The sequence below is a fragment of the Cavia porcellus genome, unplaced genomic scaffold (assembly GCF_034190915.1).
Source record: "Cavia porcellus strain 051 isolate PalLab524CR breed Dunkin Hartley unplaced genomic scaffold, mCavPor4.1 scaffold_20, whole genome shotgun sequence".
Classification (NCBI taxonomy): Eukaryota; Metazoa; Chordata; class Mammalia; order Rodentia; family Caviidae; genus Cavia; species Cavia porcellus.
In genome coordinates this window covers 46789027-46815215 of record NW_026947503.1, presented here as the reverse complement: position 1 = coordinate 46815215, position 26189 = coordinate 46789027, and the positions used below count along the sequence as shown (strand labels likewise).

The window sequence follows — 26189 nt, the reverse complement described above, 5'->3', positions numbered from 1 at the left end:
GAAAGGGAAAATCCTAACTCTGGACATAGAATGTGTGTTTGAAGAGACTTAGTCTCATGGTTCCTCCACAACTCAACCCTGAATGTCCATTTTGTGACAGATTCCTTCCTGCAAATTGGCTGTCATCGTCTTCTGATGTTTTTTTGCCCAGGGAATGAAAAATGAAAAAAACAAAATACCACCCTTCTGACTTCACACACCCCTTTCCTTCCCCCTTATCCTCTCCCCACACTCATTACTGTGTTCCATATTTGTGAATAATAATTTCAAGAAACCTTTAAAACTCATTTTATTACATCTTACATTACATTCTGATATTGACCAGTTGAAGTGTATATTCAACATAAATATTAGTTAACAAAAATTATTTACTAGACAAGATTTTTACCAAAATTATTAGGTATGCTAATAGAAAAAATATTAATAGAGAAAAAATACTAAGAAATAACCCAAAATGCTAACTGTTCCTCTGGATAATGGGATTACAGATGTTTATACTTTCTGTGTTACCAGCATTCATATTTAATTCACAATTGGGCAATAACATTAAATCTTTTAATAGGAAAGGCAACTCACTATCCCCTTGAATTCCTTTAAATAAATTTAGGATTGATTTTGCTCAGTGGTAATTTACACAGCTTTTGAATACAAACACTCAATTGCATCTCCCCTATTACCCACAATAGCTGATCACCAAATTCTCCAAAATGACTGCTACTGGGATTGTCTTCAGGAACTGTGGGTTAATTAAACCTGCCCAAATCAAAACTAGCAGAAATCATTAATCCCTAACAAATATTCCCCTCAAGTGGCTTAAGAGTGAATCTGGTGCTGAGAGAAAGGGGAAGGGAGTGGGGAATAGTGGGGCCTTAGAAAGCAGAATTCCCATTACTGTGTTCCTGCAATCTTTCCATTTCAGCCCTAAGGCAATGGGACACAAAGATTCCATCTTCCACTCTTCTTCCAGACTCCAATGTGTATTTTTTTCTTGACATGTATATGCCGCTTCCATAAAATGCACTAGTCGACCACATTAATTCAGAGGATGCAAAGGCCTCAGAGCTCACCTGATAGGTGATAGTGATTATAAACAGGAAGAGAAACGTACAATTGTTCTGGCTTCTGAGCCACAGTATGAAAACTCCTGCTGGAGTGGAATCCTAATGAAAGGATGTTTCCATATATGTTCTCCAACCTCTGCTCTTTCTTCCCCTGTGCCCTTTACCTGGTTAACTTTCTACAATTTAGGTTTTAACATCCAGGAACTCTTCAGTGACTAATAGACCAGGTAAAATATCCCTGCTGTGTACTTTAACAAAAGCCCAGATTTATCTTAGCAAAACACTTACCATACTTTACTATGATTGCTCATTTCTTAAATAGGGATGTCCCTTAAGCATTTAACTAACAGTCGATGGGAGGGCAGTGTCAGTGTCTGCCCTCAGTGGCTAAACCTAGCAGGTGCTCAACAAAAAATATCAGAATTCACTTCTGCAGGAAGCCCAATGCTGCAGGAAGAATTAGCAAGGGGCAGAATGAGCCACCATCTCTTGAACAGCCTTAGATACCTTTAAACTGATCAAGGGCATAATTCAACATTTCACATGCCACACAATTCAACTTAGCACATGCTTCCACTTGCAGAATACACAAATGCCCTTGCTGGGCAAAGATCCTTTTTGTATTATAAGGTATCTGTCCCAATCCTGGACTTATTATGAAGGTACCTAACGATTTGAAAGTGGAGAGGAGGTCTTTATCCTAAAATCAGTTCTAGGACATACCTACCATTCTTCCATTCAACACTTAAACCATCCTATTATTGTGTGGATCTCCTCTTGTAGTACTGAACTGTGCAGGGTTCTTAAGAAACTTCAGTGAGTCTTTTAAAAAATTCTTAAAATAGAGTTAGCACTCATTCCACAATTGCACAACTCTTACCCACGATGTTAGACTCTGGTGTGTGTTCTCTGATGCCGCATAAGGGCTGACCTATGCCTAAACGTTTTTCTACATTCACTACATTCGTAAGGCTTCTCCCCAGTATGTATTCTCTGGTGTTGGGTGAGTGCTGAGCTCTGATTAAAGGATTTTCCACATTCGTTACATTCATAAGGCTTCTCTCCAGTGTGAATTCTTTGATGTTCAATAAGGCTAGAGCTCCTCCCAAAAGCCTTTCCACATTCAGTACATTCATATGCTTTATCTCCAGTGTGAATTTTCTTATGCTGAATAAGGGCTGAACTCCGGCTAAAGGCTTTCCCACATTCAGCACACTCATATGGTTTCTCTCCAGTGTGAATTCTCCGATGCCTTGTGAGCTCTGAGCTGCCCCTGAAAGCTTTTCCACATTCATGACATTCATAGGGTTTTTCACCCGTGTGAATTCTTTGATGTTGAATAAGACTAGAGCTACGCCCAAAAGCCTTTCCACATTCAGTACATTCATATGCTTTATCTCCAGTGTGAATTTTCTTATGCTGATTAAGGGCTGAACTCTGGCTGAAGGCTTTCCCACATTCACCACACTTATACGGCTTCTCTCCAGTGTGAATTCTCTGATGCCCAATAAGCTCTAAGCTGCCCCTGAAAGTTTTTCCACATTCACAACATTCATAGGTTCTTTTACCACTGTGAACTCTCTGATGTCTAATGAGATCTGAGCTCAAACTGAAAGCTTTGTCACATTGTGTACATGCCTGAGGTCTCTCTCCAGTATGAATTCTCTGATGTCTAGTCAGCTTTGAACTCTGGCAAAACGTTTTCCCACAGTCAAAGCATTCATAGTGCTTCCCTGTGTGAATTTTATGCTCCATAATTTCATTTGACTCAAAGATGCTCTGTTCTGCAGGGATTTTCTTGCTGAAGGTTGCCAAACTAACCTGTGTTTCCTGGGAAGAGAGCTGACTCACTGTGTTCCATGCAACACTTCCCCTCTGCTTCTCAGCATTGTCCAGATGTCCCAAATCTTCAACTATCTGTCCTGAAGCAGTTTCACCACGGAGCCTTCCTGAGGATATCAGAGCTGCTGATGCTACACTTTCAATAATTTCTTGTTTTACTGTCAACACTTCGTCATTCACCATCTTGCCATCTAAAAATGTGAACAGAAAATGCAAGTGTCATTCTGGCACCAGAAAGTTGTTCCTCATTGAGGAACAGCTGGGCACTTCAGTGAATGTCTGCTACCAGGCCATGCCTCATCCTCCAGAATAGGACGAGGACCTCATTCCTGGCAGTAGGGGAAGACATGGCACCCTCCTGCAGCTGCATCCCTTCCATGAGCCTCAGGAGCAGAGACGCCCTTTGTTGTTCCTGCACACTTCAGAGTTTCATTTTTAATTACATTACTTAGTGGTTAATGAACCATGGCCAATTTAATAGCCCTCTCCTCTCTCAACTGTAAATGGAAAGCGGTCCTTACCTTTCTCACAGAAAGCCTGAGGCTCCTGAGTCTCATTCTTACACTGGTTCTCCAAGGGCTGTGGTAAGCTGCACAGTGATGTGGGTTTCATTTCCTTCCAGACCATTTCCTGGTGACCATCTGAACCCTAGGAGTAATCAAGTACCAGCACTATGATTCTGAGGCTATGCATGATGAAAATGCCTAGAGCAACAGGATAGGTCAGGAAGAATCAGAAGCTTGTTTAGATGATTAGAGAGAAAACAACAGCACTAAAAGCTCTTGTAACTTGAACCAATAATTAATACACTAAAAGACAAAGTTGAATAATTCTCTGAGAGCCCAGTCAATGCCATTCACAATGGCATTAACTTACAACAGGTCAAAAAAGCAAATAAAAATATCTACTTCTTACCTGTTGGCTTGGTCCATCAAATTCTCTCTCCAGCTCCTCCAGCAGAGTCACAGCTTCCTCCCCATTCTCTGGCCGGTGCCTCTGCATGCAGGCTTGTAGCTCCTGGGGCAGGATGGCCAGGAACTGCTCCAACACCAGAAGCTCCAGGATCTGCTCCTTGGTGTGTGCCTCTGGCCTTAGCCACTGACAGCAAAGCTCCTGGAGTTGTCTCAGGGCCTCCCGGGGCCCAGCAGAGTCAGAGTAGCCAAACTGCCTGAACCGCTGGCGGAAGACTTCCTGACTCTGGGAGGCTTCCTGAAGGACACAGTCCTTCCCCCAGACATAATTTTCTTCTTCAACCTTCACAACTGTAAGTCCTTCTTGTTCTCTTGCAGCACAGTGGGCCAACACTGTGGCCTCTCCTGACATTCTGGGCAGAGAGAGTTGAAAACCCTGCCCCACTGAGGCAGACAGTTGGTGGACGCTTGGGTCTGAAGAGTCCTTCTGAATTCCAGCTCTTCAGGATGTCCCTGAGGCCGATAGTGCTCATGTTACACAGGTGCTTGGAAAGTAAATACAAGTTTCTGAATGCCAGTTACCAGGGAACACAGCATTGTAAAGAAAACTGTCTAACAGACAACTTCCATATAAATATCTTACATGATTTAGGATGTTTTCAGGATGTGAAACAAAATTTTGGTATTTCTGAAATCAATTTAGTAATAAAGTTAGGGACATTAGGGATAATAAATAGTGCTTCATAAGGACAATTGCAATTATGTTCATTCACCAAATGAAGCTACTGAGACTAAGCTAATCAAAGCCACACAGGCAGTGAGCAGTGCAACAAATTTCTGCAGATAAAATATTTAATTCTTGCCAGTATGGAATGGGTTCTCCCCCAAAAAAGGGGAGAAAGTGTACTTAAACATTTACTATAGGCCAGGCAGCTTACAAATGCCACTTTATTGGGGACTCTAAGTAACAGCTCAGTATTATCATCCTCATGTTTAACAGATAAAGTAACAGCTTCTTAAAAGTTTATGAATTTTTCCAAGGCCCCAAAATAGTCAAAGATATAAGTACTTCCTTTTATTTCAGATGGATTAATTATGCTCAGGACAATCGATTGTTCCTGCAAATCTGGAATGATGGTGAAATGTTAGGAAAGGACCAGAGAGAACAGCTACAAATGTACAAATGAGGAAAAATTATTTTGGACTTTAAAAGTTCTGACATAATACAAAGAAAAAAGAAGCAGATTCTTTCAACTATTTTTTCAACAAATACTTGCAACAAATATTTGCTATTTGTAGGCAGTGTAGTAAGCAAGTATCTCAGGATACATGTTTGGTCTCCAGTCACTCCCGGTTAAATCTGGGAAAATGACAAGTGAACACATAGAGAGATTAATCCAAGTACAGGAAGCACAAGGAAAAGACCACTGACCAAAAGCAAGAACAGAAGGGCTGAAAGAACCAGAGAGAGCTGCTTGGAGAAGACATTGCAGCAGTCTGAGCTGAGTGTGCCAAAGATGCAGAGGAAGTTTGTTCAGGCAAAATAAGAGGGGGTATGACAGCACATGGTCCACTGAAGAAATCAGATGTGGTTTGGAGGGGCTGGACTAATGGCTGTCACCTCTGGCCACGGCTCAGAGGCAGCCATGCAGCATCAACCCATGACAGATTCACTGAGCCACAATCGCCAAGGTAGGGGCTGCAGTGTGTCTCAAGTGCTTCTGATGTGCAACCAAGTTAAGAACCCTGCTCTAGAGCCTAGGGAGTAGTTAAGGAGCAGTTCAAGAAGAGGCTCATGTAGAGTAGCAGGCAGCCCATCAAGGATCTAGGATGGGTCAGGGGATTTCTAAGGCCACAGGAATGTCTGAGAGAGTGATGTGGAAAAAGAGATGGAAAGTTTGTTACAATCATTTGGTCAGTAGACAATGTGGACCTCAGCAATAGGAGCCAAAATATATAAACAGAGGAGACTTGACAGGACATCGGAGCACACTAGAAAGGGCACAGAAGCAAGAACAGTGAAGGGCTCAAGTTTCTGGCCATCCCTGATGACTGAAGTATGTGTGCAAGTGTCCTTTGCTCAACTATCCATTAAGAAAGTTAAATTTGAGATACCCATGAAGCAGCATTTCCTAAACTACACTTTGTCAGATATTAAAAATGTTTTCTATACTCCACAAAGAGTCTTGGTGATGAGGTTAATATTTTAGTATACCTAAATACATTTCTTTAGATTTTGTTCAAAAATAGTATTCTCCTTCACACTCATGTTTGTTGACAGGGTTAGCCCAGCCCTTTTCATTTATTTTGAAACAGGGTCTCTTAACAGCTGGTCTCAAGCTTTTAATCCTCCTTGCACAGCCTCCCAACCAGCTCTTTAGGTTTCACTATGTAGCAAATGGCATGTAAGAAATCAAGAGAAGATGCACTGTCAGATCTATGCTTGGATATGTGAACAACGTTTACCAGGGCCACATCCCATTGACTTGGGTCCTTCACTTGGCGACCACTAATCTATGTTATGTTTTGGGGCTGGAGATACAGCTCCGTGGTTTAAGTGCCTGCCAAGCACAGGGTCCTGAGTTTGATTCCCGGTACCAAAAATAAAATAAAATAAAATAACCTGTTATGTTCCTTGTCTTTTAATTCCTATGTTTCTGATATTATTCAATTTTTATTATAAATAATATGCTTCACCAACTTGTCCATGGTTGTGTGGCCAAGAAAAGTTCATAATCATAAAAACCATCTCCACCTCCTTCAAAGGGCCACTTCCCTCTATATTATAGTTCCCTAAGTTTAGTCTTAAATGCTCCCTATTTTCATCTGATTTAGACCTCCATGTGCTCCAGATTTATTTATACTGTTGATTACTCTCACAACTCCTCTTGAAACTTCTCAAACTTGGTACATTCAAAACCAATTCATGATTTCTCCTATCTCAAACTGCTTTTTTCCAGTTGTTCCCACTCAGATAGTAGGAATAAGCATCGTGAAGGAATTGCTAACAAAGTCCTGTCTCTCTACCTCCTTCATTTAACGTGAAGGAATTCCTAACAAAGTCCTGTCTCTCTACCTCCTTCATTTAATGCTAACTGAGTTCTACTGATTTTATTTCCTATCTCTAAACTCTGCCCCTCCTCCTTTCTGTCATCACCATGCAGCCATCTAATGTGTCGCAATGCACAAAAAGTCACCAGCTGGCTTCCCCACATGTATTCAGTCCCCATGAGTCTGTTACCTTTATTGCAGCCAGTGATCTTTTCCAAATTGTAAATCTGATTGTGTCCCTTTGACTAGTATTTTTCTTTTTAGTGACTTAAAAATAATCTTCCTCACAATCATATTTGGTGACGGGGTTAGCTGTTGTTTTCAACGTTTGATCTCTCAGGTGGTTGTAATTGGTCATCAGCGACGTTGGAGACACCTTATGGTTCCACGGGCATGGTTATCCATGACTTATTGTCCACTGGTTAATAACTGATGTCAGCTAATGGCAGGAAGCTCTGCTGGAGCTACAAATAGGAATGCTTACACATGATCTCTCCATGTGCCTCTGACCAGTTTTCTAAAGGCCAAACCAAAAATATTTTAGCCAAGGTGATGCTCTCTTTGACTGGACTCATTTCATTGGGATGCACTCCAGCCTAGTCTGAATCTCCTAACACTTGTATTTGTAATACATTCTATGAATTATTTGGCTAATACTTACACAATACATCCTATATATAAGAATGAATGGAATTATTGTCAGAAAAATAATTTCAGAGAGGCAATGACTAATGCAGTATTGTCAAATTCCTAAAGTGGACTACAAATGTCCGCACAGCATCTTGTACTATAACAAAGTAATCCAGCTCATAGAAAGAGCACCAGCTTTGGACTCAGGTGACCCAAATTAAAATCACGGTGCAATCTCTTCCTAGGTGTGTGGCATTAGTCACCAACCAAACCTTTCTGAGATTTCATTTCCTCTCCTAAAAGTGGAGCTAATAATGTAACGTTACAGTTATAGGATTTAGAAATAACATTAAACATAGTACTGTCTGGTGTATTAAACATGTCTTTATTTCAAAGCTTTGACATCTGGGTCCTTAATGACATTCGATGTCACACCCAAGGCTAGTTCACTTCCTAGAAATGGCAAACAACTCACCTGCAAGCATGCCTTTCAAATGGAAACCAACAGACCCAGAGACCACTTCACCACTACCTTCCCTATCAAGTGCTCATCCTAAATCAGGGCAAGGTACCAACAGACTGGAGATACCTTCAAAGCCCTGGAGTCCACTGAAACTTTTCGAAATAGCCAAACTAAACTTGCTTTACCTAGCTCGATTGTTCCTTTCCATAGGAACCAGAGTTTAGTAAAAGCTCTTGCTACTACTCTCCCCTCAGTCCCTATGCCTCCAGTGGTGCTTCCCTGCCAAAGCATGCACCCTGATCTTGAAAGGTGAAAGAAGCAAGCTATCTTTTCAACAATAATCATCTCTTGATCTAGTCTCACAACACCTGAATAACAAAATCTACATTTTAAAACAATTGGGGCAGACTGAGTACCCAAGGCGTGATAGAGGTGAGACAAGGTAAGTGCAAATTCCACATCGCAAGGTACAGCTTACAGAAAAGGTTTTATTGGGGAAGTACACAACCCGGTAAAAAGAAGCACAGGTCCCTTGTGGTCCATCACCCCATAAAAGAGAAACCTGGAGAGAAGTGCTTTGATGTTTAAGGGGAGAGGTCCAACAACTTTGTGTGCAAATTTGAGAAAACAGCCCTCTCAATGTAAATATAAACCAAATGTTTTGGATCAGATGTGTAGATTTAGCTGTCACTTGTTTATGAAGTAATCGAGGAAACCAGTCACCTAGCACCAATGGAGGATAGTGTTGGTACAGTGGAAAACCCTGAGCTTGGGTACAAATCCCTCCCTCTGGGAAAAGGCAAATTCCTGGTTCTGCCCTCCCAGTAACCCAGAAGAAACCTCCAGGGCACTTCTAGACAATCTCGCAGTAAGGTATCTGCGTTATAATGTAATATAATGTTTGCTTAGTTGTCATAGAAAACACCAACTGAGCCTTTATTACACATTCCAGCAGCTGCTTTAAGCGCTATTAATTCACCGCTATCTTCATGTCGTTCTAGGCGTAAGCTGAACTGTTGGGGAAAAAAAAAAAAAAAACGCATGCAGTTTGTTCCAGGAGTCTGTAAGTGATGGAGTCTAGTCTGTTCCTAAATCAAATGGTCTGATGCCTAGGTCCACGCTCTTAAGATGCCTGTCCCGTTTCACACCCGCATTCCCGACCAAATCAAAGCGCCCTTTAGCTTCCAAGAGGGCCTGCGTTTTTTCATACATTTCTTAATGTTTGCTGAGGGCCAATTTGTGCAGTCACTGAGCTAGGTGTTAAGCAAAGTTATGAAGACAGTATCCTTTGCCATTACAACTTAAAAGTAACGCGAGGCACGCCACTAAGTAGAAGGCACACAAAAATTACCTAACTCGGGTTTTTAAACCTACAGAAAGGTGTTCTCTGAGGGTCTGATTAAAGATCTGGTCCAAACTGGGGAAGCCAAGACGGATGGCTGAGCCCTGACCCAAGAGTGAGCTCTGACCTGTGCGGCGGCGGAGGCCCGGCACGCCCGCGGCGCCGGTAATTGCTGCGGAAGTCGGTGGAGCGCAGGGCGGCGGAGGAAGCACTGCAAGTATGGGCGGGCGGACTGCCGGCTGCCCAGACCAGGCCGACCGCTGGTACACCCACAGGCTCCACCCGTGGCGCAAGCAGGGCGAGGGCTTCCGAAATAATTTAGTAAGCACTCGGGACGGGCTGCCGGAACTCCCCACTCACACTTCCCTCTGCTGGCCGCGCGCGCCACCCCACTGCGGAGCCGGACGGCCTCCACTACGCGCACCGGAAGTGAGGTGGGCGCGCCCCTCTAGCAAAACCGGAGGACTGTAGCCCTATGACCCGCACGCGGTGTCCGAGGAGTGGCTGTGAACACAAAATCGGGTGTTACAATTGAATCGGTCCTTGACAGAGTACTGTTACAGAAAAACAGACCAAAGGCGGGGAGAAACGGCATCAAGGAAGTTTAGGAAGCAGTTTATTACACCAACAAGCTCTCAAGAGATCTTCCCAGAGCCAGAATCTCGCCCGGAAAGTGGGCGGGGGGCGGGGAGGAAGAGGGGAAATCTGGGAATTTATTGGAAAAGCAAGGGGCGGTACAGAGGCAGATTTAGTGCATAATGATTGGTGGGTTGGCTGACATCACAGGTTGCCAAGGGAGTCAACATCTCAAGTTGCATTGCCAGGTTATCAGTTACACAAAGGCAGTAAAGACACCTCAAGTTACATTACAAGGCCATGGGCTACAAAAGGGGAGTAAAACAGTGGTTACACAAAGAAGAAAATGTTCTGTTATCAGGCATGCCCTGACATGTCCGCTGGGTTTTGGCTGGCATTCTTGGAAGGATTTCATTTAAAATTTTAAATTCCCTTTCAGTATCAAGTCAGTGACTAGAAGCGAATATTGTATTAGATTTTCAATGTATGTTCTGTATTTATGTATCCAGTAGGAAAGCTAACAGCCTCGTGAAGCTATTAATCACTTGAAGCATGGCTGATGGAACTGAGGAACTGAGTTTTTCATTTTATGGAACTTGAATTAAATTACACTTAAAGTTTTACATGTGAATAGCAGCTTACAGACTGATAATAACCCACTGAATAAAACAGATAAATACAGATTTTTAACAAAGCAAATCAAATTTTTTAAATGTCCAAATACAGACTAAAATTATCTTCCACTTTAATGAAGTTGACCAAATACGGAATGTCAAAAAAGCCTTCCATTTTAAAACTTAGTAAGGTTTATACACAGAATAGAATCAATTTGTTCATTCCTTTGAAGGAGCCAGCAAACTTTTTATTTTCTTTTGAGACAGTAATTGAGATGTAATTCAGGTTGGCCTTGAACTCACTATGTTGGTTAGGTTGGGCTGGCCTTGAACTCTCAGGGATCTCAATGCTGAGATTATAGGGATGAAACACCACACCCAGATGCAACACACTTCTTAATCTAAAGATATGCACCCGTCACCATTTAGTGAACACATGAATACAAATATCTGTCCAGAGAAGGGGAAAGTGACATAACTGTCTTGAGCTTTGATCTTTAATGTTGTGACCGTAATTTCTATAGGGCCCCCGAATGGCAGTAAATAAAAAGCTAGCAATTTGGGGCTGGGGACTTAGCTCAGTGGCATAAGCGCCTGCCTTGCAAGCAGGCAGTCGTCAGTTCAATCCCTGGTACCGATAAAAACGAAAAAGACAAAAAAAAAAAAAAAAAAGCTAGCAATTTAAGAATCACAAAAATTGGTAAGACTACTCTTGTAATCCACAAACGAGCCCCCAAACTCCAGTTTAAAAAAATGAAGCAAAAACATATTTTTAAAAAGCAGCGCTGATTTATTTTATCCTGGGCCCAGTGACACAGTGCAGTTGGACATCGCAAAAGCTGTGTGCGTTGCTCCTCTATACTTGCCACCTTTAAGTACATATCACAATTTACAAAGTAAGGGGGTCGTGGGCGTGGGTTGGGAAAACTGTTAATGAGGAAGACCTTTTTTTCCTTAGGAGAGGACAGACAGTCTAGCAGTAATTAACAACCCCTGTTAGCTTATTTTAGCATCACATCTGTTATTTGTAGAGGGCAACAATGGTTAACATCAATTAGGTAAGATTTTACAATTTTTTACAGAGGAGAGCATCGTTTAACATATGAATTAGGTCACCCAGAGTGGGCAAGAAAACACATACATTACAGGTATTTTGGTATAATAAAAGTATAACGAAGCTCTTTTTTCTAGTGTACAACAACTACAGGTCTCTCGATATTGCTTGGCAGTCATACTACTTTCTAGCTTCAAACCTTCCACAAAGACTATTTAAATAGCATTTCCATTCTATTCAAATCTTCAGTCCATCTCTCTACCGCTCATTCCTAAATGATGGTATAACAACATCTTTTTCCTTAATAAATGTAAGCTTCTGGACTGTAACAATCTCAGACTGCCACTAAAGTACTTAAGCTTGCATCCAATGTTCTGATAGAATGGAAGAAGACTTCTTCCTATTTCAAAGGCCTGTTCCTCCACCTGTGCTCTGGGTCCCATTCTTTTCACCAGCTATTCTATCAATCATACACTATCAGTTGTTCATTCTTTTCCTGTGTTATCTACTCTTGCTCCTAGAATTTTCCTGTGATTTTCACATAGTACATATTTTTTATCTTAAAAACTACCAAGCACCAGCCAACCAAAACTTCATCTCTAAACTCTACTTGCGCCTAATTTCTTTTCTCCTCTTTGGTTGAAGAAGTATCTATGATTAATTCTCCGCTCCCAGATACCCCATTTTATTTTATTCTCATGCCACTTTGATGGGAACCTTGTCCCATATTCTACTTCTTCAATCTTTTCCTCTTATTTAAATGACTTCTCTTTTGCTAAAGCCAGTCTTTTAATAGCCCTGAATCTACGACATCAACCTCACATTCCTCTGAGTAGTTTCTAATCTCTTGGGTCACTGTTCCCTGTATGCATCCCTCTCTTCTCTACCATTCTGACTGACATGTGGAGAAGGATTTTGCTTCTGAATCCCATAACCTGCCCTCAACTGTATAGGATGCAGCAAGTACTCACTGCGGGGGAAAGTGCCTGGGCAAAAAACAGATTCCAGAGGCAAGCTCTAGCACAGGCTGGAAAAGAGAACTCGACTTAGGTCTGAGTCTAAAATAAGCCCTTACTAGAATAATCCCTAAAGTTCAGATTTCTTCTAAATAATCAAGGTGATTTAGGCTCTTTCTATGGGATTCAAAATTCTTCTAGCCTTTCTCTAATGCCTGGCTCTAAGAACACTTTTTTTTTATGCCAGGAATCAAACTTACAAGCTCATGCTTAACAAGGAGGCACTGTGCCACTGAACTATATCTCAGGCTAAGAACACACTTTAAAGGTATTTATTAATACAGTAGCATTCTATCAATGTCACAAAAAAATCTGTATTTTTGTTTTTTGTATAGTTTTCTGTGCCACATTACTACTAATTTTTATTTATTTATTTATTTATTTTTGGTACTGGGGATCGAACTTAGGACCTTTCGCTTACCAGGCAAGCACTTGAACCCCGAGGTAAATCCCCAGTCTATACCACAAATTTAGTTGCTTAACATGATATGCATCTCCTTTGCCATCTAAAGAAACCTAATGAAAGGAGGAACAGCCCATCACCTTGGCCATATTCTATTGGTCAGAAGCCAGTCACAGGTTCTGATCACACTCAAGGGGAAGAGATTATACTTAAGCGTGACTAACTAGAGGTGACTATAAAGTATCTCTCAAACACACTTCTAACATATCCCTGTTGCTTTCTGTCTTCACTGTTACCACTCCAACCCAACCCACTGAAGTGGGTTTGTAAATAGTATAGGAATCCAAGCAGCCAAATTGATAAATTTTGGAATTTGATTAGGTGAGCTCAGTGACCACTTGCATAGAGTCCTGTTTCAGAGTCCAGTCAATTGACCCTGAACTGGAGGGTTACAGGACATTTAAAGCAGAAAACTGCAAAGCAAGACATCATGTAAAAAACAATTTAGCTGGAATCTTACATTAATTTTGGTTGACACCTATATCCTGCTTCTTTGTTGAGCAGGTTAATTCTCCCTCTCTCTCTCTCTCTGTCTGTCTCTCTGAGTTTTTTTGTTTTGTTTGGTACCAGAGATTGAACTCACAGCCTTACACTTGCCAGGCAGGTGCTTATGCCACTGAGCTAAATCCCCAGCCCTTAATTTTTCTCTCTTGTGGGTGCAGGTCATTCTACTTTTCCCATGGGACTTGTACTCTGAGTAATTTTTCACTATTCTGGGTCAAATACAGGGCACAAGACAGTGTCAGTTATGCCAAGCTACAACACCTACACTACATGATCAGGCTAAGGTCAAAGGCATTACTGCCTTACTAAAAACTTTTTATTGGTTCTTCATTGCTCACATGATCAAATCCAACATACTGAAAATGGCCTATCTCTGACAACTGTCTATATCTAATCACACTTCTAGTCAGAAATATTCATTTAAGATGCTCTGCCCTTGACTACGTCAACTTGTTTTCTCCTTTGGAACTGACTACAAGATGATCTCACTATTTTGACTATGTGTTTTCTGACTAATTCTTTACCTTTCAAGCCCAAGTTGAAAAATCACTTCCTTCTGGAATCTTCACTTGAAACTCCCTCCCTACTACACTAATGCAGGCACCTTCATATATGTATTATGACACTCTATGGTCATCTTCTATATAATTTTTCATTGTTGGAATTCATAAATTAATTTTTAATTGACTGTCTAACAGCTGACATCCCAAGTAGACTGTAAGGCTCACAAGGGCACTTGTATATCTATCCCAGGGACATGATAAATATTTGATGAATGTTTCAGTGCCACATGGGATGCCTACCTCTGGAATACATGATGATTTATTTTCCAAGGAAAACTCATTCATGGGTTACTTTAAGATAAATCAATTGCCAGATTTTGTCAACTTTCGTCAGTACTTTTTCGTCAGTACCTTTTGGGCTGCCTGTGAGCGAGCTCATATTCACAATGGTACTTTTTCCATTTTATGAAGATTATACTATGGTACATTGTTGTAGAATATACAAATTTCTTTTTCTTTTAAATTTTTATTTACATTTATTTATTTTTGCAGTGCTGGGGTTGAACCGAGGTCTTGTGCATGCTAAGTAAGTGTTTGACCAGTGCGTTACATCTCCAGTCATACAAATTTCTTGACTGTCAAACAAAGGGTTAATCAAAAATAGTAATTTTAGAGGAAGTCTCCTTAATAAAAACCCATGACTTTCTACTTATACTGCCTTATTCATATTTCAGTAGTGTTCCTATAAAAAATAGGGGCATCTTGGTTTCTGTTTTGATATTTTGAATAAGGACAGATGAATAGGATGGGTTAGTAAATGCTTTTACAGGTAAGTAATGGACATACATTTTGCTTAACTGTCACAGACTGAACACATTGTTGTTGGGCGCAGGCGCTCAACATACCATACCCCAGCCGGGACTAAGGACCACGCCAGCTTTCGCAATGCACTACGTTCCTCTTTAAATTAGCCAACCCGTGCGCACCCCGTGCTCACTCTGTACTCTGTGGCAACTCCTGATTGGCCACAGCTGGATATAATAGCCAGAGCCTACATCCCATTCCCGCCCTGCTTCCTTGTGGCAGCCTGTGATTGGTCACGGCCAAATATATAAACTAGAGCCCGCGTAAATAAACTAGCAGTTAACTGTCGTCCACAAAAGCGTCTCCTGTCTCCTGTTTCATTGGGGAGCTGCGCCGGTCACATTGTTACTAGTACATAGATGAAGAAATAGAACATTATCACATCTCAGAATTCCCCTTGAGTCGGCTTCAAATCCTTACCCTCCAATAGCCACCAAAGGTAGTCATTTCATAGAAACTTTGATCGCTAGGCATCAGTTTTTCGTACTTTATATAAATGGAATTTAATATATACTTATTGAGGCTGACATCATAAGTGAAGCTAAATTATATTGTTATATGCAGATGTACGATTTCAACATAAGAATTTTCAAAAGGGACTCATTTATTTTATAGCAGTGATGGCGAACCTTTTAGAGTTTTCAATGATAAAAACAGCCTGCTGTGGCATGCGTGCCATAGGTTCACCACTACTGCTCTATAGCAAATATGTTACTCACTTCTTTTTTTAATCAGTACTGGAGATCAAACTCGACTGCACACCTACAAAGCAGGCTCTTATGCCACTGTGCTGTTACTCATTTTTTGTATGAGATCTCACCCGAAGCATCTTTAATGTTTGTTATTGCCAGCAGCATTCTGTTCATGATGATGTGTATGTGTTCTCTAAGATAGAAGCTTTCTTTAGTGTGCTCTTTTCTTCCATATGAACCCTAGCCTGAGACCTTTTTGTTTTTCTCATTACTGGGGTTTGATCCAGGGCCTTCACAGTGAGGTGCGTCTTCAGCCTTTTACTGTTTATTCTGATACAAGGTCTTGCTAAATCACTAAGTTGCTGAGGTTACAATCCTCCTGCCCCAGCCTCCTAGCGTACTGACAGTACTGACACGCACTACCATGCCAGGCTCAGATTACCTTTAATGTACCGACTTCTCCCAACAGTCACTTCAAGGCCTCAGAGACTTCATCTACTAAGAGCCTCACAACACTCCAGGCTTTAACTATTACATGGCTTCAAAGTTACATCTTCATTTTTAGGTATTTATTATAGGAATAATCCACTTTTTATACCACATGCAGAGTGCTTTGATACAACAGAAATCTAATCTTTCACAGTGCTAGAGGCTAGAAGTCTGAAATCAAGATGCGAGCAGGGTCATGTTCCCCCTACAGACTCAAGGGAAGGATCTGTTCCCTGCCCCCTCCTGGTAGTTGCCAAGAATCCTAGGCATCTACTGACCTCCAGATTTATCATTCCAACTTCTGCCTCCATCTCCATATGCCATTCTATGTCTCCTTTGTATCTAAATCTGTCTTTCTTAGAAGGACACCATTGTGGAATTAGTGTCCACCTTAATTCATCTTAATTTATATCTGTGAAGACCCTATTCCAAATAATTGCACTTGCATGCACAGAGATTAGGATGTAAACGTATCTTTTGAGGGACATAATGTGCTTACTAAACTAAGATTTGTTTAAACCACATGGAGTTCAAGATTTTTCAAACTGATACCAGTGACCTCACTGAAGAGAAAGGAAATTATCTGATCTGAATTAAATTCTGAAGGTCTTAAGGGATTCTGGTGTTTATTGATATAAGCCTACTCACCTCCATCAAAGTAAACAAATTTTGGGAGCTTTGATTATACCAACTATCATTCTGCTTTCAGAATCTGAGTCACAGAACTGGCTATGATTTTTAGAAAGTCAAAAATTAACAGGATATGTCAAAGATGTCTTATTATCACTAGTTAAAATTTCATTCAAGGAGGGTTTCTGAAAGGTTTGGCCCAGATAGGACACTGTAGCCAGGAAAGCCTTTCCCACAACCAGGGAAACTGCTGATGTAGTTGCCAAAGTCATATTACAAGAAATCATTCCAAGGTTTGGTCTACCTCAGAGTATTCAGTCAGATAATGGTCCCGCCTTTATTTCTCAAATTACTCAACAGGTATCCGCAAGCTTACACATCACCTGGCACCTACACATCCCATACCATCCACAATCCTCAGGAAAAGTAGAAAAGGCAAATGGCCTCATAAAGACACACCTTACAAAACTCACTTTAAAACTACACCAACCTTGGCCTCAACTTTTGCCCTTAGCCTTAGCCAAGCTCAGGGCACTCCCCCGGGCTCCTACCTTCTTAAGTCCTTTTAAACTTATGTATGGTAGGCCATTCTTACTCCACAATCTTCCTACCCCCCAAAATCTCCCTCCCCTTGCTGACTATGTCCCAGTTCTCTCCTTCCTCCGGCACCTGTTGTGACAACATGCTGATCTCTGCCTTCCACAACCCTCTGGAGAGGCCAAACCAGATCCTCCTATATCCCCAGGAGATCTAATTTATCTCAAATGTTTTAAATCCACAGGACTACAACCGAGGTGGAGTGGCCCCCATCTGGTCTACTTGGCTACCCCTACAGCAGTCAAAGTTGCTGGACTCCCATCCTGGTTTCACATCACTCAGGCTAAGAGGTGCCCTCCCAGCCCTAAATCTGATCATTCTGAGTGATCATCTCATCTTCTGTCGCCTACCTGTCTCCGTCTCACCAAGGCCTCGCAGCCACAGTTAACAGGCTAAGTCATGTTTTGTTATCCACTTTGGTTCCTAATTTCTTACATTCTATTAATGATCATTTTCACAGCAGGACTCTTGACAGTCTTTCCTGAAGACTCCCACATCATGCGTAAGATAATCTTCATAATGTTCTATATGATAACAGTTGCAGTTCTTTCTACCCTCAGCTGTCTGGTTAAACGTGACATCCCTGAAAACATAAGCCCTTACCTTCCCTATACGGGTACAGCCACTGCCTTCCCTGCTCCCCCTATTCTTTCCAGTTCAACTCCTGGACCGGAGACAAGCTTTATACACCTACCGTCTTAACTTTTATGCTTTCAGATGGGGGAGTAATCACCTCTCATAACTCCACTCCTCCTAACCCCACGTTTAATTTTCAGAATTCTGCCTCACCGTGGAAATGTTTCTACCTCAACATGGTCCTGATAGAATGATATGTCTAAATCAAAGGCACCTTTCCCTCTACCTCACCTAGGTCCTTAAATACGACAGTGCCATGTCTCCTCATAACATTTTGTCTCTTTGTTTTTCCAGTCTGACATACGTGCATTCACCAGTGAAGTTGTCCTGGCCAAAACACCTGGCACCAGCGTCTACCTGGGCATCAACCTTCATCCCGTCGACTCCCCTAGGCTCCAGTACAGCGCCCTTTGCCAGCAGGAAGTAGTTAAAGAGAGAAATCTTCGCCCCTTTTCATAATAATAACCATAAGACGGGATATGAAAGGTTTTGGCCCAGATAGGACACTGTAGCCAGGAAAGCCACAACCAGAAGCAGGAAGCCCCATCTTGCCCTGCCCCTAGGAAGTTACCTGTGACGCCATCTTCCCACCCCTGGGAATTTACATATGGCGCCAAACCTAGGACCAATGGGCTACCTGTGTATCCCTAATGCCCGCCTTAGGTTCCACCCCAAACCGAGGCTATTTACAGGCCCCCACGCCGCGTGTCCGCCGGAGAGATTGCCGGACGCCAGCAGTGGGGTTGCCGGTCATCTCTCTCCGTGTTCTCAGAATAAAGGCCGCTTTTTATTTTATATTTCTCATCTTTTGTTAATATTTTTCATCTTTTGGAAATAACTCTATCATTATAAAGGCCGCTTTTTATTTTATATTTCTCATCTTTTGTTAATATTTTTCATCTTTTGGAAATAACTCTATCATTTGGTACCGTGACTCGATCGGCAGGCAACTGACTCTTGGGCCACATACCCAGAGTTTCCTTGCCGATAACCAGATAACATCCTGGATTAATCCCGAGCTTTTTCCTCTCCCGAGACGTTCCTGTCGCCAGCCGCCTGCACTCCGCATCTGCCAGACTGATTTCAGGTGAGCACTCCCCGGGGAACTTTTCGCACTGGGCAGCCCCAGTGGAATGTTCTCCCCTTCTGCATTTGGGTCTGTGCATTTTCACGTCCTTAGGACCGCCCAGGGCAGGGTTCTTTCTGGGCAAACCTGCGCCCACAAAATCTCTCACATTCTTTGGGTTCGGATAGCCCAAAGCAGAGATTTTTGGGACCGCCCACACTGAAAGAATGCCTCACTTCCCTTAAAGCCTTGCGCTTTCACGGGCAAAACTGTTACTGACCCCACATAGACTCCATTCGTAAATCTCTCAGTGATGACTAGAGTTTACGGTTTGGAACCGTAGCCGCCGCGTGGTACCACAAATAAGTGACGACTTTTTCTGGACCTCCGGTTTTTTTTCTTGCCTGAATCAGTCATGGGGAACGTATTTTCTAACTCCCAAAAGACGCCTTTACAATGCCTAATTTCCAATTTACGTACCCTAAAAATTAAAGGTACCATAAAAACTAAACAACTAACTTTTTACTGCCAGGAGGTCTGGCCAACCTATCCGCTTATCGGCAAGCCTTGGCCCAAAAAAGGAACATTTGACCCCTGCATTCTCAGGAACTTGTACGATTTTTGTCAAGCTGGCAACAAGTTATTAGAACTCCCTTATGTCCAAGCCTTTCTTATTCTGAGAACACGCCCATCTCTCATTAAGTCTTGTGCTCCAGCTGAGATACTTTTAGCTAAGTCTACTGCGCCGCAAACTTTTCCTTCCTGCCCTCCGGTGTTTTCACAGCCACCGCCTGCCTACCACCAAACTCGTTCCCTGCCGTTACCTCCCACCGGACCGCTCTCTCCTCCCTCTATGCCTGATTCTCTCAGCAGCTCTAATCCCTCTCCGTCGCAGATACCTCCCGCTGTGCGATCGTCTCCCTCTTTGCCTTCCGGGACCCATAACTCTCCCAGCAGCTTTAATCCCTCTGTTAGCGCTTCCTCGCAGTCTCCGACTTCCTCTCCTGAGAATTCTGTATCCCCTACAGCATTCTCACCACCCGCCCACCATACTAGGTCTCGGTCGCTATGTCCTTCCAGCAGGTCGCGTGATTGTTCCAGCTTGCGTGGGGAACAGTCGCCATGTTGCAACCCTCTGCCACATGGCATGGCGCCGCCATGTTCCGGAGGGCCACATGGTGACAGGGCGCCGCCATGTTTCGGGCCATGTGACAGGGCGCCGCCATGTTCCCAGGCACCGCCATGTTTTGGGTCATGTGACAGGGCGCTGCCATGTTTCCAGGACCCTCACTGTCAACGGGAGTCTCCTTGTGGCTCTTCTTGTGAACTGCAACAGCCGCCCTGTTGCAGTGCACATGATGCTTCATTGTGCTGCCGACAGCAGTCCTCTGGCTGCAAGGCACACAGTGAGACGCCATCTGCTCGTGTTTCCCAGGGTGACCGGCAGCAGCTCTGTAGCCGCTCTACAGATGATTGCTCACATGCGCCTACCGGAAGGATGGCTGCTCAAGGGCCCTCTGCTCCAGAAACTCCTCAGGCTCTGCTACCGCTTCGGGAGCAAGCTGGCCCCGAGGGGCTTGTTAACATCCATGTGCCTTTTTGCCTTTCTGATCTATACCAGATTACCCTTAAATTAGGTAGCCTCTCTGTTGACCCACAGAATTATATCAAGCAATTTAAATTTATTACTAATTGTTATGATTTACATTTTAAGGACGTTTATAATGACTCTGGGCCTATAGCTGTGCCAGAGCAGGACAAGCATACTAACTATAACAAACTTTTAAAACAGGTCCAGGAGGCTAATCAAAACCCAGCTGTGTTCCTAAATTGGCTTTCTAATCCTCGCGCCCTGCGAGCAGTTCCAGCTTTGAGCACTGTGTTGGGCCACCTCCCAGCCCCTCTCCCATGCGCCGTCCCAGCCCCTCCCTCCCCTGTGCGCCGTCGTAGTCGCCGCCGCTGCCACCTTACACGTTTCCGGGGGCAGTCTGAGCCCGCCCCTGCGCGCTATATCCCAGTGCTTGCCCCACCCACTGGGCGTGCTCTGCCAGAGCGCTGCAAAACAGCAGCTCAGCGGCTCTGCTCAGGCATGCTTTTTTTTACAATTTGGCTCTGCTCAAAAGATGCTTTTTTATTACAATTCTCAAACCATTTAATCAAGGTTATTGGCCACCTGATAATTTTACCAGCCTTGTTTATCCATCAAAGCCTTCACCAATCTCCTGTTTAACAACTAAGGTTATAAATTCCTTTTTGCTGGGAACCACTAGCTCTATTTCAAGCTCTATTTCAAGGGTTTTCTTAAAGTTTTATTTTACTTGTCTTGGTTCATACTACTGCAAATAACAGGGTTAAAAACACTAAATGTGTTCAGAATTTGACAGTATTAGATCAGTTTTGATTGACTTATTCATAAGATTGCTAAACCTTTACTGCAAAATGTTTCCATTAAAGCCTTGTTTGGCAGACTAAAGCTTTTTTGTTAATTCTACGTGTCACCCTATAAAAAAAGCGATATGCCATCCAGATAAAGCCTGCTCTCTAATCCAAAATGCCAATATTAAATTCCTGCATACTTACTTAATTCTACCATAGTCCAAGTCCCAAACAAAAAGGCAAAACTTGACCTTCAAACCTTATAGAGATCTTAATATAGTTTTTTATATTTTTAACACTTGTGACACTTGGAGTTCTGAGACAGGTAAACCTACACAAGGTGGAGCTGCCTGCCCCCTCCATGGACCACGCTCAAATGCAGCAGAAGATACTGGGCAAGAAAATGCCCCATCCTGGCATTCTTTGAGACCTTACTCCAGGGCTACTGGACTGTCCTAGCCACCAGAGAGTGGGTAAGCCATCCTAAGTTCTAGCCCTCATAGGAAATGTCGACACTGCCAGATTCGTCACCGACAGAAAATCGCTGCTGGAGGCTGAGGGGGTTCAGGGCAACAACAGACCCCTTTAAGGTGTCCGTCTCAGATTCCAAGTCGCACTACAGTCTCAGGTAAGACATTCTCTATATTTGTGGACATAGAGGCCATATATACAGAGTTCTTCCTGAGTATTCAGGCTGCTATATTAAGTCATCAATCTCTATGACAGGGTATTGATGGTCAACCTATGCCATTTACATTACAAACAGGGCCTATTTTGTGCAGGTCCCAGTCTTCTCACTTGGTTTATACTTTTTCAGGATACATAAAAGCCTTTCTCATACTTGCTAAAGTTCTGTTACAGCAAATCATTCGAAGGACTACAACCAGGTTACAGCGACCCATGCCTAAATCAAAGTTGCTAGACTGCCATTCTGGTTTCACATCACTCAGGCTAAGAGGTGCCCTCCCAGCCCTAAATCTGATCATTCTGAGTGGTCATCTCATCTTCTGCCGCCTACCCGTCTCCGTCTCACAAAGGCCTCGCAGCCACAGTTAACAGGCTAAGTCATGTTTTGTTATCCACTTTGGTTCCTAATTTCTTACATTCTATTAATGATCATTTTTACAGCAGGACTCTTTAACAGTATTGCCTACAGACTCCAACATCATGCATACCAGAGACAAGCCTTACCAACCTACCGTCTTAACTTTTATGCTTTCAGATGGGGGAGAAAGCACCACTCATAACTCTACTCCTCCTAACCCCACGTTTAATTTTCAGAATTCTGCCTTACCGTGGAACATGTCTAAATCAAAGGCACCTTTCCTTCTACCTCACCTGGGTCCTTAAATATAACAGTGCCATGGCTCCTCATAACATCTTGTCTCTTTGTTTTTCCAGTCTGACATACGTGCATTCACCAGTGAAGTTGTCCTGGCCAAAACACCTGGCACCAGCGTCTACCTGGGCATCAACCTTCATCCCGTCGACTCCCATAGGCTCCAGTACAGCGCCCTTTGCCAGCAGGAAGTAGTTAAAGAGAGAAATCTTCGCCCCTTTTCATAATAATAACCATAAGACGGGATATGAAAGGTTTGGCCCAGATAGGACACTGTAGCCAGGAAAGCCACAACCAGAAGCAGGAAGCCCCATCTTGCCCTGCCCCTAGGAAGTTACCTGTGACGCCATCTTCCCGCCCCTGGGAATTTACATATGGCGCCAAACCTAGGACCAATGGGCTACCTGTGTATCCCTAATGCCCGCCTTAGGTTCCACCCCAAACCGAGGCTATTTACAGGCCCCCACGCCGCGTGTCCGCCGGAGAGATTGCCGGACGCCAGCGGTGGGGTTGCCAGTCATCTCTCTCCGTGTTCTCAGAATAAAGGCCGCTTTTTATTTTATATTTCTCATCTTTTGTTAATATTTTTCATCTTTTGGAAATAACTCTATCAGTTTCATGCTGAGGATTTAGTTGGACGGGGCTGGGGTGGGGGTAAGCGCCTGCCTGTGCAAGCATGAGGTTGTGAGTTCAGTCCCTAGCACCAAAAATAAACATAAAAATAATATTTCATTCAAAATAACATCACCCTATGCATTGATATTTATTTGAGCAAAGGAAAGTTAATTTTATGTAAATTTACAATTTTGATTTACTTTTTTTCCAGAATTAGAGATTCATATTCGGGCAGAAATTCATTCTTTGTGAAGAATTCAATGCTGTTAAGCATAATATCCACCAAGAAGACAGCAAAGGCTTATGTCTACATAAAAACTTATACATGAATGTACATAGCAGTTTTATTTGTAATAGTAAAAACCTGGTAATTACTCAAATGCCTATCAACTGCTGAATGAGTAAACAAACTGTGATACATACACATAATGGAATATCACACAGAAAATGGATATATACACAAACAAAGAATGAACTATTGACACAGCAAGACAGTAAGTCTCAAGATAGTGCTCAGAGAAGAAAGTCTAAGGAAAACAAAAGAGAGTGCATTCTGTAAGAGTCCACTTAAACAGATCTATAGAAAATGCAACTAATCTCTAGTAACAGAAAGCAAATCAGTATGGTGGGAAGGGGAAAGGATGCCACGGGTTGATAAATGTATTTATTATTTTGATTGTGGTGATGGCTTCACAGCTGCATATATATGGCAAGCTTGTCAAATTACAGATTAATACTGTTTAGATTGTCAGTTATACTTAAAACTTTTTTTCTTTTTTGGTTTTTTTGAGACAGGATCTCACTATGCAGTTGAGGTTGGCCTTGAGCTCACTTTACAGCCCAGACTGGTCTCAAACTTACAATGATCCTCTTGTCTCAGCCTCCCTAGTGCTGGGATTACAGGCATGTGCCACCATTCCCAGGAAACAAACTATCTTTTTAAAAAGTACTTTTACTCCCTATTTGGAGGACTGAGGGTCCTACTTCCTTTTCCTCTTAAAAGTATCTTAGGGTCTCGGTCATAAAGCCTTAAGATCCATATATCGGAGGAGGGTCTTAGGTGCAGACAGGAAGCCCTGTTTACCTTAACCATCACTTGAGCCACCCACTATTTTCTCCCCTCTTGTGTACTTTTCTCCCCACACCCTGAACCACACGTCTTCTCTTACTGGTCTCAATACTTCTCCCTACTGCTCATTTCCCAAGATATTTCCATGAACACAGAAACATCTTTGACTACCCTTGTTACAGAAATCAGACCAAACATGGGAAGAAATGGCACAAAGGATGGTAAAGAGGCAGTTTATTACACAAGTAGGCTTCTTGATTAAGATCTCTCCCAAAGAGCCAGAGTCCCACCCAGAGAGGTTTTGGGGCTTGGGAAAGCAAGTGGGAAGGTACAAAGGTAGATTTGACACATAAGATTGGAGGGCTGGGAGACATCATGGGTTGCTGAAGGAGTCTAAACATCTCAAGTTATATTGTAAGGCTATCAGTTATACAAAGGCAGTAAAGACCACTCAAGTTACATTGCAAGGCCATCAGTTACACAACGGAGGTTAAAAAAAAAAAAACTCAGGGGTTACACAAAGGGAAGAACCTTGTTACCAGGTTTGCCACGATACATCCGCTGTGTTTGGCAGACATTCTCAGCAGGGCTTTATCTAAAATTTTATTTCCCTTTCATCCTGATCCATCTCCATTTCAGGTCCCTCTTAACGTCTTGATTTGTAGTCACAGTGAGGATTTTACTGAAAAGCAAATTTTTAGAGATTTCTTGTCCTTTCTTAATCACAAATTGTTCCAGTTTTCTCTGCAGTCCAGGGATCAATTACTGAGCATTACTTAGTTTTTATTGTATTGTTGTTGTTGTTGGAGTGTGTTTGGGTGTGTATGTGTATGTTTGTGAGACAGAGTCTTGCTTTTTAGTTCAGGCTGGCCTTGGATTCACTATGTGGCCCAGGCTCAACTAGAACTCGCTGCCATCCTCCTGCCTCAGGCTTCCAAGTACTGGGATTACAGGCGTGTGCCACCACACCGGGTTTAGGGCAGTGGTTCCCCAAAGTGTGGTTAGCAGAACAAGCAGCATCAGGTGACCTGAGAATTTGAGTGACCATCCCTCACCTACTGAGCCACAAACTCTAGGGCCGGGGTACTAGACCTCCAAGTGACTCAGATGTCTGCCACTGTTCTGGGGGGAAAGAGACAAGAAGAAAGTTAAAGAACGAAAGCTCAACTGAGAATCTGATTACACGATGAGAGAGAGGAGTAAGAAGGAGACACTGACTCATTATCCAATCAGAAAACTTACCCAATCCCAGGATGCATTCCCAAAAGATATTGGAGTCCGGTATTCACCACAAGAACCGGCAGACATGGCATCAAGCAATGTTTCGCTGACCAAGTCGGTCCCTAGCTTTGGCTCAGCTGGGAACTGCCCTGCGGGTGTTCACGGGTTAATTCTGGACACCGTCCGGCCCTAGCCAGGGCACTGCGCATGCGCGGCGCCGCGCCTTAGAGCTGAGCGATCCTCCGGGGTTCCTAGAGTGGACGCGTTGCCGGCTGGTTCACCCAGTGAGAGCCTTGACAGCGAGCCGCGGGACGCTTGGAGGTACGCGGGAATTCGCCCCATGGAAGGCCCGAGCATCCCCGGCGATTCCGCCTACCAGGCGGTTTCTTGAGCCCTTTGTCGCTGCCTGACACGGAGACCTAATCGGTTCTTGGACAGGATCAGCGCTTTCTGGGCCTTGGGTTCAGCCGGGTTCACGCCAGAAATTTGGGGAAGCTGGTATCATTATGAAACGCGGATGAATCCGCGTGAATACGGAAAGAACTATTTGAATGTGTGTTAGAAG

General features: G+C 43.0%; 2 protein-coding genes across 9 annotated transcripts in view; one reads left to right on the top strand and one right to left on the bottom strand.

Annotated features, from left to right (window-relative positions):
* LOC100735295 (uncharacterized) overlaps positions 1-26189 on the top strand; it is a 48969-nt gene that overhangs the window by 9786 nt on the left and 12994 nt on the right. The window contains exons 5-8 of the mRNA XM_063232027.1: positions 3999-4167; positions 4313-4367; positions 9444-9734; positions 25818-25945. Of these exons, the coding sequence (XP_063088097.1) occupies positions 3999-4167; positions 4313-4367; positions 9444-9734; positions 25818-25945 (643 nt within the window). The remainder of the gene's footprint in view (positions 1-3998; positions 4168-4312; positions 4368-9443; positions 9735-25817; positions 25946-26189) is intronic.
* On the bottom strand, positions 273-26085 carry Zscan30 (zinc finger and SCAN domain containing 30). Of its 8 annotated transcripts, none has more exons than XM_063231770.1 (5): positions 25646-26084; positions 24943-25085; positions 3819-4359; positions 3425-3551; positions 273-3094 (listed from the first exon to the last, which is right to left on the bottom strand). In XM_063231770.1, exons 3-5 carry the CDS (start codon positions 4224-4226, stop codon positions 1950-1952), a joined length of 1680 nt encoding a protein of 559 aa, XP_063087840.1. In that variant the 5' UTR covers positions 4227-4359; positions 24943-25085; positions 25646-26084; the 3' UTR covers positions 273-1949. The 8 variants fall into 8 exon arrangements, with proteins under 8 accessions (XP_063087840.1, XP_023422589.2, XP_063087841.1 ...); XM_023566821.2 differs by lacking the exons at positions 24943-25085; positions 25646-26084 and adding exons at positions 7056-8971; positions 9428-9729; XM_063231771.1 differs by lacking the exons at positions 24943-25085; positions 25646-26084 and adding exons at positions 8902-8971; positions 9428-9729.